Source organism: Propithecus coquereli, unplaced genomic scaffold, assembly GCF_000956105.1.
Source record: "Propithecus coquereli isolate 6110/MARCELLA unplaced genomic scaffold, Pcoq_1.0 Scaffold482, whole genome shotgun sequence".
NCBI classification, from domain to species: domain Eukaryota; kingdom Metazoa; phylum Chordata; class Mammalia; order Primates; family Indriidae; genus Propithecus; species Propithecus coquereli.
Genome location: NW_012150641.1, coordinates 283,017 through 295,762, shown reverse-complemented (window position 1 = coordinate 295,762; position 12,746 = coordinate 283,017). Strand labels below are relative to the sequence as shown.

The 12,746-nt window shown below is 41.5% G+C and overlaps 1 protein-coding gene across 1 annotated transcript in view; it reads right to left on the bottom strand.

Annotated features, from left to right (window-relative positions):
• Positions 1–12,746, bottom strand: part of STX8 (syntaxin 8) — a 261,397-nt gene that overhangs the window by 184,182 nt on the left and 64,469 nt on the right. Inside the window, exon 6 of the mRNA XM_012655606.1 lies at positions 12,007–12,099. Within this exon, the coding sequence (XP_012511060.1) occupies positions 12,007–12,099 (93 nt within the window). The remainder of the gene's footprint in view (positions 1–12,006; positions 12,100–12,746) is intronic.

Here is a 12,746-nt window from a genome sequence, read left to right as displayed (position 1 = left end):
TTAAATGTTTAAAATTATCAAGATCAAGAAAGGAATAAAATCTATAAGGCAAGAAAAGGGCATCATGGAAGAAGAACAAGTGATTTCTATAATACACTTTAAATACACTTCTGGTTACAGATGCAAGTCTGAATACATTCATTCATTGGCCTCTGCTCTTTCCTATAAAACCCCTGAAAATGATGGCATAGAGATTTTGTTTTTAAGACATAAAGGATAAAAAAGATGGAAGAGAAGACAAGAGCAACACAATTGGAAGCTAAAAAGCTTGGATATTTGGCTAACACGTTTTTGTAAACAAATGAAGTTAGACTGTCACTTCAAACGACCAACAATGTCAGTTGCTGCTAATAAAATTTTGAGTTTTCAAGTGGAAATTAGAACCTTAGAAAACTTGTATCTGCCACCACAAGCTTGAAGCTTCTCAATACTTAAAGACTTTCCTGATGAGATTGATGGTTTTACTAAGTATGATTTTTTTTCTAATCTTATATAATGAAATGTGTCAACATGTGAACCAACATTTTCCAGATGATCAATGCATAATGCTACAAAATCACACATGGATAAAAGATTAATTTGAAATGTGAGAAAGACCAACAGATTGTAAAGGAACAGAATACAAAAACTGAGTTGGTATGGTTTCAGATTCCACATTGTAACTAACCTTTAAGAAGCTACTACTTAAAAAAAAAAAAAAAAAAGAAGCTACTACTTGTCAAATTTTGGTGTAGTATCAAAGAAGGATATCTACAATATGCAGAAAGGTTATTAAAATATTCCTCCCTTTTCCAACTACATATATGTGATACGTGTTTCATATACATCAACCAAAACATATTGCAACAGACTGAATACAGAAACAGACATGAGAATCCAGCTGTTTTTTATTAAGCCAGACATGAAAGGTATTTATAAAAACATAAAAAGATGTGACTCCTCTAACTTTTAAAAAAATTTTTTTTAGAGACAGGGTCTTGCTATGTGGCCCAGGCTGGAGTACAATGGCTATTCACAAATGAAATCATAGCATAATGCAGCCTCGAACTCTGGGCCTCAAGCCATCCATCCTCCAGCCTCAGCCTCCCTAGTAGCTGGGACCACAGGTACACACCACCATACCTGGCTCTTCTAAGTTTTTCCATTTTGGACAATATAGCTATTTTTCATAAAATTATATTAACATATAATGGTTTATTACTGTTATTTGAAAATGAATATTTTAAAATGTCACTAAATTTCTAATACAGTAAGTATCCATAGATATAACCCAATAGATTTATATCAATAGACATAAATGAAAGCTTTTAGGAGTTCAACAATTTTTAAGAATATAATGGGGCCTACACCACAAAGTTTGAGAATTGCTATACTTGGTAAAGAGTAACCAAATGAAAGTCTATATAGCGACAGGAATATCAGGTCAATAGATGTAAAGGTGAAATGCATCAGCAATAAAAGTAGGTATTTCCACAATGATAAAAAGATATAACTACCAAAAATGAAATAAAATAATTGTGGACATATACGTACCCAATAACTTTTCCTTGTAATTTATTTTAAAGATTGGCCCAATCACATGGAAAAATTGCTAAATTCAGAAACACTGAAGGAGATTTTATCCTAGCTCTTTCAGAAACTGATAGAGGAAGTACAGAGGTAGTAAAGACATATAAGATGTTAACAACATAATTAATAAGCCTGATATGAGAAATGTGTATGAAGCCCTGTCTCCCCCAGACTAGAGAGAGACTCTTCAGTCACACAACGTGGAGTTGTTACTGAGCTTCAGAGCAGATCTTAACAAGTTCAAAATAACTGGTATCAAGCAGAACATAAGTCTCCCTTCTCTGTGCCATTCAATGAGAAAATCAACAATAAAAAGATGGTTTAAAGATGCACATGTTTGGAAATTTAGAAACAATGAATTAAAGAGAAAAAATCAATGGCAATTACAAAATATGAAGGACTTAATCATAATAAAAGCACTAAATATCAGTATTTGTGGAGTGTAGAAGTGCTATTTGAAGGAGCATTTATAGCCTTTTGTATATATGAAAAAAAGAATATAAATTAGCACAGAGTCCTAGTCTTGTTCAAAAATTATTATTAACATAATTGTTTCCCGACTAACACTGTTCACTATGGCTAAAAAACGCACAGCCCTTCTCAGGAAAATGCAAATCCTCTGTAGTTTTCGGGGCCTACAGGTTTTCACACTGTGCAGGCCTCCACACCCTGGTTCCTGACCCCTCTGCAGCTTTCTCTGGGTACCTTCTCCTTATTACCATTTTCCAGCCACAAAAGTTTTTGATTTCTCCAACTCGCAAGGCTCTCTCCAGCCTCCAGGACCTCACGTGAGATGTCCCCCCTTCTCCCAGGAATGACTCACTGGAGACCTTGCCACTGGCTCACTCTGGCCCGTTCTGTAAGCGTCATCGTCCCACCGTCCCTTCCACAGCCACCCAGCCTCTTCCTTGCTAGCACTTATCACAATTTGATAAAATACCTTTATTTGGAGATGGATTTGTTTAATGTCTCTCTCTCCCCCAGCTAGATTATAGAAAAATAATGGAAGGGACTTTGGTTTTCAGTTGTTACTGCTGTTTTTCACTCCGTAGTGGGACAGCCACACATGTAGCTATTATAGTACTCAATAAATACTTGAATGAATAAATGCCCCATTGCCAGCGTGGCTACTTCTTCTCCGCACAGTGGCTAAACTCTTTTTTTTTTTTTCTGAGACAGAGTCTCACTGTGTTGCCCGGGCTAGAGTGCTGTGGCGTCAGCCTAGCTCACAGCAACCTCAAACTCCTGGGCTCAAGCAATCCTGCCTCAGTCTCCCGAGTAGCTGGGACTACATGCATGCACCACCATGCCTGGCTAATTTTTTCTATATATTTTTAGTTGTCTGATTAATTTCTTTCTATTTTTTTTTAGTAGAGACGGGGTCTCGCTCTTGCTCTGGCTGGTTTCAAACTCCTGAGCTCGCTCAATCTGCCCACCTCGGCCTCCCAGAGTGATAGGATTACAGGCGTGAGCCACCGTGTCCGGCCTAAACTCTCTTAGTTTAGATGTGCTAACTGCTGTGGGACAATGAAAACATATATATATGATCTTATATTAAATATGCATATTTAATATACAAATACTTTTTATTTATATATAAACATACACATAAACATTATACAGACAAAGTACACAATGGACAAATAGCAAATTAAATTACATAACTGACACCACTGATTTTGCTGCACAGCGGGGGTTGACGGTCACATGGGCCCTGCAAGCCCTGCTGCCCCTCCAGCCTGCTCTTTCGTCCCATCTCCCACCCCTGCTCTCTGGGCTCTGGTAACACTGCCTGGCCTTCTTCCAGGTTTCTCGACCATGTTATGCTCCTTTGCATACACTGCTCTCTCTGTTTGAAATGGCCTTCCCTTTGCATTTCTTACAGATAACTCCTGTTTATCCTTTTCAATCTCTGTTCAAATATCAGTTCCTCGGGGAAGGCTTTCCTAACCTTCAAACTATGCCAGGTTCTTGTGTTCCATATTCTAATGGGTCCCTGTCTGTTACCTGCCACTGTCTGCAGCTGTGAATCCTGCACTATCTGTCTAATAGCTGGCTCCCCCACGAGAACAAAGACTCCATGGGAAGGGAGACTTATGTTCTGCGTGATACCAGTTATTCTGAACTTGTTAAGATCTGCTCTGAAGCTCAGTAACAATTCCACGTTGTGTGACTGAAGAGTCTGTCTCTAGTCTGGGGGAGACAGGGTTTCATACACATTTCTCATATCAGGCTTATTAATTATGTTGTTAACATCTTATATGTCTTTACTACCTCTGTACTTCCTCTATCAGTTTCTGAAAGAGAGGATAAAATCTCCTGGAGCCCTGTCTGTTGCCAAAGCTGTATATGTGGATTCTGGCACAGTGCTTAGCACATAATAGGCACTCAATATTTGTTTAATGAATATACAACTTGGGAGAGTGTACTAAGGAAGGAAATAATATTACTTTGGATTTAGGAAGAAGACCTTACTGGCTTAAAAAGGCTTTTTCTTATTAGGAAAAGAAAAAGTTTATTTAATCCAGATAAAGGCTAGCTATGAAGCTATTCAGTAAAATGTTCACGCATATGTACAAATGTGGACAGAAGACAGCTGAGTTGCTACTGCTAATGCTGATTTTGCACATCGACTTCCAGGAAGATCTAGAAGAAAGTACAGATGACTAGAGGTCAGAGATGACCACATGGAATTCTTGCAAAAGATGAAAAGATGACAGGGGCAGAAGAAACGAATCGATTCATAAACTCCTTTCAAGCCTGAGATTCTCTGAGACTAAGCAACTTGCAAGTTTGTTTATGAATGAAATGCAGACTTGTGAAGGCACGCCACTAATCCTAGCAACCAGTGAAAGTCCACTGAATAAAAGCTCAGTGAGAGAAACGTGAATTCAGACAAATTCACTTAGAGAAAACTGTTTCCCCACCTGACCTCGGTGTCTGTCTACACTCCAAATTTGGGGTGGAACAGGGTATTCCTATGTCAATTCCTAAAGCCTGCTTGCCCGTAAAGTGCCATGTGCCACCGGGAAACGCACTCAGTCCTTGGCAAAGCTCTCTGGAGATAGAGCTCTGGGCTGTGGATCAGGGTGTCTCCCTCCTCACATTCCACCTGCCAAGCGGTAACAGGAACTCCCTCCCCTTCAAATCATTCTATGCTTCCTTTAAAGGAAAGCAGTTTCTAACTGTCTTGCTTCCTTCAAAAGGCACTTAAGTTCCGGGGGTGCAGCATTAGGCAATATCACCACTGCCGCAGCCACTACCTGACACAGTTACAAGCTCACAGGCTGGAAGGCACTGTTTCAGCAGATCCTTGAACCCCTCCCTCAACTAATAAAGTGATCTCACCACCAGGAGGGACCAAGTGGGAAAAGTCCTGTTAAACCACATGGCTCCGTACTAGGCTGGGACCAGGAAGGAAGTAAGTACTCTATAGCAACCTAGACTTAAACAAAAAGAATCCTCTTACAGCAGCAGTGTTTCCCAAACTTCACCGTCTCACAAACCACCTTCACAATTTTTTTTTTTTTTGGCCATGTTCATATTTCGCCTGTGCCACATATGCTTAATATCTTTCTTTGTATCAACTCACTATTGTTTTCAGGCTCATACAAGTTAACTGAATAAGGAAATGTTATACCTGGGAAATCACAGGTTTCAAATGCTAGCCATTTTTATTTCTATTACACATTGAAATGTACATCTATTAAAATGTAAGATGTTTCTCTACGTATTACTTAAAATAAACTTGCCTAACACACTTTGGGAAATTCTGATACTGGATAATACACGAAGAGATTCCTGCACCAAGTTGCTTTCACATCCTGCAATACAAGACTAATTCTATTATCAAAGTGCTAAACAAACAGTTTGAGAGGCTTCAGACAGAGGGTGACTTGGGCACCAGCTATGGAAACTTCCTTCTGTGAAGCCTGCTTGAAAGAAATTTCTTCAAGAAGTATGAAGAGCTGTAGACAAATGGATGACTTCAAATACTTTTTTTTAGCACAAGGGTGTTTAACTTGAATTCATTGACAACTGACTAGAAAAGTCAGTGATTACTTACATGTGTTTCCTGTTGTTGCTCTAACAAATATCTCAAACTAAGTAGCTTGAAACAACACACATTTAGTCCCTCACAGTTCCAGAGATCAGAAGTCTGAAATCACTTTCACTGGACTGAAATTGAGGTGCCCCTCCAGAGGCGCTAAGAAAGAATCCATTTCCTGGCCTTTTCTAGCTTCTAGATCTTTATTGCTTGCATCCTTTGGCTCCTGGCCTCTTCTGCCATCTTCAAAGCCAGCAGCATAGTGCCTTCCTTCAGTCATTGCATTGTCATATTCTTCTGTGTCCAAACTCCCTCTGCTCCCTTTCATAAGGACACTTGTGCACTCAGGACTTACCAGGATACTCCAGGATCATCTCCCCATCTTGATACCCCTTTTGCCATATAAGGTCACATTCACATATTCCAGGGATTGGGATGTAGACATCCTTGGGGGTCATTATTCAGCCTGCCACACTATTTTCCTAAACTTTCAACATGAAACTTCGGCTGAGGAGCTCTAACAGACGCTTCCAGTAGCAATACACTCACATGTATGTGAAATCTTTATGTGATCATTTTGTGCCCTATAGCACGGTTGTATTTTCCAGCTCTTTCAAAGAACACACTAGTCTCCTCAATCCCAGTATTGATGCTATGGAGACAAGTTGCCTTCCCTGTCACCCTGGTCCCAGTGTGGCACACAAAGCCGGGAGGAGACGCCCACCCATTACACCTCACGCTGCCTCTCAGGAAAATGTAGAGAGTAAAATCTCAAGAATTCAGTGCCCTGGGCACAAGCAGAGTGGGAATGTGAAGTACTGTTAAGCAAAAACGAGACTGACCCCCCCCGCCCCCCTGCTTTGGTAGAACAGCTGCATGTGTTAGCTCCATGTGCTTCCTCATGAGCAGTAGTTTCTTTTTCACAAATGCCTAAACGTTTTTCTAATTCAAATTAGCAACCAGGTAGTAAACACTCATGTTCACTTTAGTTAGCTATCGTGATCCAGATTTCTGGAAAAATATGTAACATATAAGTTTCTGAAGCCTTATTCATAGTTCAGTAATTTGACAATCATCAATGGCTGACTATATGCCATGTGAGTCAGTAGAACAGAGCGTCTGCCCTCAAAGAGCTTCCAGTGCAGTGGAGAATACAGACAAATAAATGTCAATGAGCAAATGGTGAAGGCTATGACAGGGGTTCTTGGGGAGCATCCAGGAGGGGAAGAGTTCCCAGAGAAAATGACACCCAACCTAAGCTGAGCTGAAAGAACGACAGCGTTAGCCAAGGGTAGATGTATGCTGGGGCAGGGGTGGGGGTGAGGGAGAAACGGTAACTGGCAGGAGGGGGGGGTGTTCCAGGCAATGGAAAAAGCTTAAGCACAGCATCAGAAGCCAGGTGCAGCATGTCGGTGCAACTGAAGAACTTGCTGTGGTCAGCAGGGTCGGGGTGTATGACTCCAGAGACAGGAATGCAAATGACTAGATCACTGAGAACAAGCTGGACTTTATCAGGAAAGCAATGGGGGAGTCACTCAAAATGAATGATGTGACTAGATCTGTGTTCTAAAAAGAATACTCTGATACAAGGCGGAGACAGGCTAAGAAGGAAATAAGACATGAGGCACGGTACCAGGCTGTTGTGGTAATCCAGGCAAATGGTGACAGTTGGCCCAGACCAGGGTGTTAGTGATCAACAGATGTAGACAAACGCTAGTGATCCTTAGGAGGTACAACTGACAGGACATGGCGACTCTCCACAGGTGAATGAGGCAGGGGTGACAGGCAGATGGAGGAGGCATTCCTGGATAGGGCGGCACAGGGCCTGGCTCATGTGATGTATACATGCACACCTATTCTGTTTCACAAATAAAATGTTAACCACAGAAATGACTCTCAAAGGTTAAAAAAAGTATGTCTGTTTTTGTTAAAATCAGAAAGTAATCTAATAAGTAAAATAGATAATAACTCAGAAAAAATAAGAGACTTGGAAGATTGATCTAGGAGGTCTAAATCTGACCAATAAGAGTTGCAAAATGAGAAAATGGACAAAGACAGAAGGAAGGGAATTACAAGAGAATTTACCAGAATGTAATGTCTAGATTGTAAGGGACTCGAAGCATTGAATATAATGAATGAAAATATACCTGTATCAAGACATGCTGATATTAATAAAATTTCAAAACATCAGGGATAAATAAAAGATCCTAAAATGTTCCAGAGAGAGGGGAAACAGGTCACCTCCCCAGAATCAAGAATAATAACGATCAAGGCCCTAAAAGTAATGACACCCCAGTGGCAATGGGTATAGTCTGCACTGAGATCTTGGTCCCTAAACACCATTTCCCAGTAAAATGAACCAGAGAGCCTTGCTCTGAACCCAGGGTTAGGACAAGGAAAAAGGTGAGCCTGGAACATCCTATTCTTCCATAAAGCAAGGAAGTGCTCACAGATTGACAGAGAAAAATCAAACGGATTAGCCCATTTGAGATACTTCAGCATCACAAATAGTAACAAAGACCTGCACACACTAACAGAGCTGTTCTTGGTGCTCTTTCATCCATCGGAATCGTGCCTCAGTGGTTCTTTGTGGTGCTGATTTTAAGCCTTGGCCAATGCCAAAATTAGGTCTCAAAACATCTACTCCAGTTGAGTCAAGCCAATCCCATTCATTTTCTTGTTTTGGTGTTCTTTTTAAACAGCTCTGTCTCTTAACCATGTACTTAAAAGAACTTTTCAGTAAACCAGAACCACGACTCTTGGTTCTGGAACAGCATCTGGGTGGTCTGCCATGAGCCCTTTGTGCCCACCCATCCACGCAGTTCACCTTGAACTGAAGAGCACTGAACTCTGTGGTTCCCCGAGAGGCTCTCACTGGCTCAGCGCCCCACCCCTCCTCCCACCACCCCACGCGCCAGAGTACATTCAGGTCTCTCATCACCGGAATTTTCACTTAACTTCTGATCCTTTTCCTCGTTAGGCTCGGTCACTAGCATATGAACAGGGTAATTACTGGGGTTGGCCGGGCCCTTTTTAATTCTCTATGAGAAGACTGGAAGCTGAATTCCAAAACCGAAGATAATTCAACCCTTCAGCTTTGTGGTTATGTTCTAAGTACAATGTATTTTGTTAGTAAGGTTTTGATAGTTGATTCCAAGATGGCCTCGCCTATTGTTTTTCTCATTTAATGAAAACCAAAAGAATAATTCAGTAGGTCAGTAAATCACAGAGATATCTACACCAAAATGGTATCCTTTTCCCTCATCCCTGACTCCTTACAATACACTCATATCACAAAAATCCAGATGGGGCTGCAGCCCTATGCTTAACACCTATAGACAGAGCAGCGTTTTTCCACTTTAATAAAAGGAATAAAGGCTGGTTATGGTCCTGGCAAGAATGTAATTGTTTATCCACAGATAGTCTCTCAGTTGCTGTGAAAGAAAATGGCTGAGTCTGCCCTATCTCCAAGGAGCAAACGTGCACTTTAGAAAACCACCAGCATAGCTGCCCTCTCTGGGAGGCCACCACAGAGAAAACCTAGCTTATTTTGGCAACTGATGGGAAAATACCTCGTTTGTCTATGTACACATGTATCCATCTGGGTCGGGAATGAAGATGAGGACTGGGGCGGTGTGGAGGAAAAACCAAAGGGATGGAGTGAAATGAGTGAGTAGAAGAAAGAATCTCAGTGACTACGTGTCTGTGTGCATATGTAACTATGTCCGCACGCTGTGCATGTGAGGAATTTACACCTGCAATGTGAGCATAGGAGAGGCGATACAAAGTACAGTACTAAACATATTCTCTCAGCGTGCTCAACAAGGGCACTGGTTCTCAAACTTGGCAGCACACTGAAACTATCTGGGGAGCTTTTAAAAATACTGATGCTTGAGCCCCCTCCCCTGGAGACTCTGGTTTACTTGGTGTAAAGTACTGTGGTAGAAAGAATAATGGCCCCCCAAAGATATCCACATTCTAGTCCTTGGAACCTGTAAATCCGTGGGGTTACATGGGCAAAGGGGCATTAAGGTTGCACATGGAATTAAGGTTGCTAATCAGCTGACTTTAAAACGGGGAGATTGTCCTAGATTACATGGGTGGGCCCAATGTTATCACAAGGGTCCTTAAAAGTGGAAGAGGGAAGCAGCAGTTAGAGGCAGAAGTGGCACCATATGAGAGGGACTCAACCTACTGTTGTTGGCTTTGAAGATGCAGGGAGGGATCCACCAGTGAAGAAGGAATGTGGGCAGCCTCTGAAGGTAGAAAGTCAAGGATGTGAATGCTCCCCTCAAGCCTGCAGAAGGGAACGGAGCCCAGCCAACGTCTTCGTTTCAGCCCAGTGAGACTCATGTCAGACTTCTGACCCATAGGACTGTCAGATATTAAGTTTGTGTAGTTTTAAGCCACTAAATTTGTGGTAATTTGTCACAGCAGCAATAGAAAACTGTAACAACACAGGGATCGGCCTGGGCTTCGGAGTTTTAAAAGCACTCCAGTTGACTCTAAGATGCAGCAAAGTATGACTATTAAACCAGAGGAAAGACAAAGACACGCTGGTGTGATTGCTTATGCTGAAAAAAATACATGGTGATTTCATCTGGGAAGCTAGTAAGTCACCCCACTAAATTATGTACCATCAATTCTGAGCCATCTACCCACAGATTCTGTGGCTTTTCTATACACATCACAGGATGGGTATGCTACACCAGCTTGGTGGCCAGAGACCATCCTAGTCTGACCCATTGAACAAGTTAAATTTCCTTGGGATAAAAAAAATTATATACCAGATAGGGATATTTTCTGTAAAGCTTCTTTTCTTATTGATACTATCTCTCAAGGAAGAGACTGACCAATAACTGAATTATACGCAAATATATAAATTGGCCTGTTCACCTTAGCACCATTAGGAAAAGGACTAAATTATCCTCCTTTCTGTGCTGAAACTATAAGATTGTAAGACAGAAAGAAGTCTTCTCCATTTGCTTTAGTAATCTATTTGTGATAGATGATAAACAGATGGAATTTATTTATTTATTTATGACAGACAAACAGAATTGCACTGTGGGAACAACTAAACTCGTTCTTCCTAGGGACCAAGGAAAGAATTGCCTGTTGTGCAATTCTGACAAGCGTAGCCCGCCCTTCGGAGCAGGCGTTCGTTCATTCCCAGGGCTTTGACGCTCACTCACACAGGATCAGAACTTTTCTTGAAAGCCATTCCACTGTGGTACTATCACCAAAAGCTAAGACCTTAGAATCTTTTCGTTTTTATTTTTCTCTCCCTCCTTTGTCTTCCCTACAGAGGAAGCTGGTATGGTAGAGAAAGCGGTCACATTAGAATCAGAAGACCTGCGTTGGAAGTGCAGTTCTGTCACTTATAAACGATGTGGCCTTAAGAGGCCCCTCAGCGGCTCTGAGCTTGGTCTCTAACCAATGAGCATGGCAGTGCCTTCGTGATGTGTGCGGAGGTTGAATGAAATGACCTAGGTGACAGAGCACAGCACACAGGAGTGGGCTTTCCATACACGTCGGCCGCACTGAAACTCAGCCACTTTAATGCTGTCGCACATCACCTCTATGCGGAAGCTCCCCCCATCCCCGCTCTTTGGTTCTGCCCTCTCACTGAGCTCTGGGACCACACCTCCAACTGTGGGCTCCACGCTTGAATCTCTCCCTGGCATCTGTAGCTGGACACATCCAAACCGGACTTACGATCTCCACTCCCAAACCAGTGACTCTTCTCAATTTCCCTGACTTTGTAGATAACAGTGAAAACACTGGCAGTCCCTGGCACCCAACCTTTCCTCTCCACTCCTACTTCTACAACTGCTTCAGGCTCTCCTCATCTCACACGCCACACACCTTGAGTATGAGAACCTTTCAGGTGTCCTCCCTCTCTCTCTCCCAATCCATCCTGCTTGCGGTTTGCAAATTAATCTTTCTCCAACCAGATTTCTCACATCAAACCTTGAACAAAGATCTTCAAACGCTTTCTTGCCCCGCAGTTGGTACTTACGATGGAAGAAGAGCAAACTCCACCAGTTGTGAGGATGATCTGAGGCCGCACAGCCTCGGTGTACCAAGTGCTGAGCAACGTCATATCATCGCCACGTAAAAGTAAAGCCCTCGGGATAAATGCATCATCAAACAAAGTGTTTTTTAAATCAGCTACTGAGAACTAGAAATTTTTAATCAAATTTCTTTACACAGTATTTAATAACTGCAACTTAAATCTGCCACAGCTCTGCTACTGCATTGAACTACAACAATCCATTGACATAAAACTACTTCATGTGTTATATAATATTAAAATCATTCAACAAATATTCAAGTCTTTAGTATTTATATGTGATGGCAAATTTGCTCAATCTCAGGCTTGTTCTTACCATTTTGTTCATCCAGTTCATTCCCAATTTCCTGCCCCATTTGTTTTTGGCGACTTATGATGGAGGAAAGGGCATCAAGGCCTGCATCCTGTTCTGAAAGAGAAAGAGAAACAATTCACTAAACACCAGAGGAAAACCACTTAATAGTCCATACATATACCCAGGCATGTAACACAATTCAATATATGATAAAAGTAACATTTTAAATCAGTCAGGAAAAGAGAGATAAAACAGTTAACAATACTGGAAGAAAATAAAATTAAATACCTACCTCACACCCTATACTAAAATGATTTCCAGAAGAATTAAATTTTTAAATATGAAAAATAAAATAAGATTTGGCTATATAAACATTTAAACTTTCTGCTATTTAATACACAAAGAACATGTACAAATCAGTAAGACTTAATATCTCAATTCTTTTGTTTTTGTTTTTGGAGACAGTCTCACTCTGTCACCCTGGGTAGAGTGCAGCGGCATCATTGTAGCTCACTGCAGCCTCAAACTCCTGGGCTCAATCGATCCTCCTGCCTCAGCCTCCCAAGTAGCTGGCACTACAGGCATGCACCATGACACCTGGCTAATTTTTCTATTTTTAGTAGAGACTGGGTCTCGCTCTTGCTCAGGCTGGTCTTGAACTCCTGACCTCAAGCAATCCTCCCGCCATGGCCTCCCAGAGTACTAGAATTATAGGTGTGAGCCACTGCGCCCAGCCTTAATAGCCCAATTTTTTTTTTTTT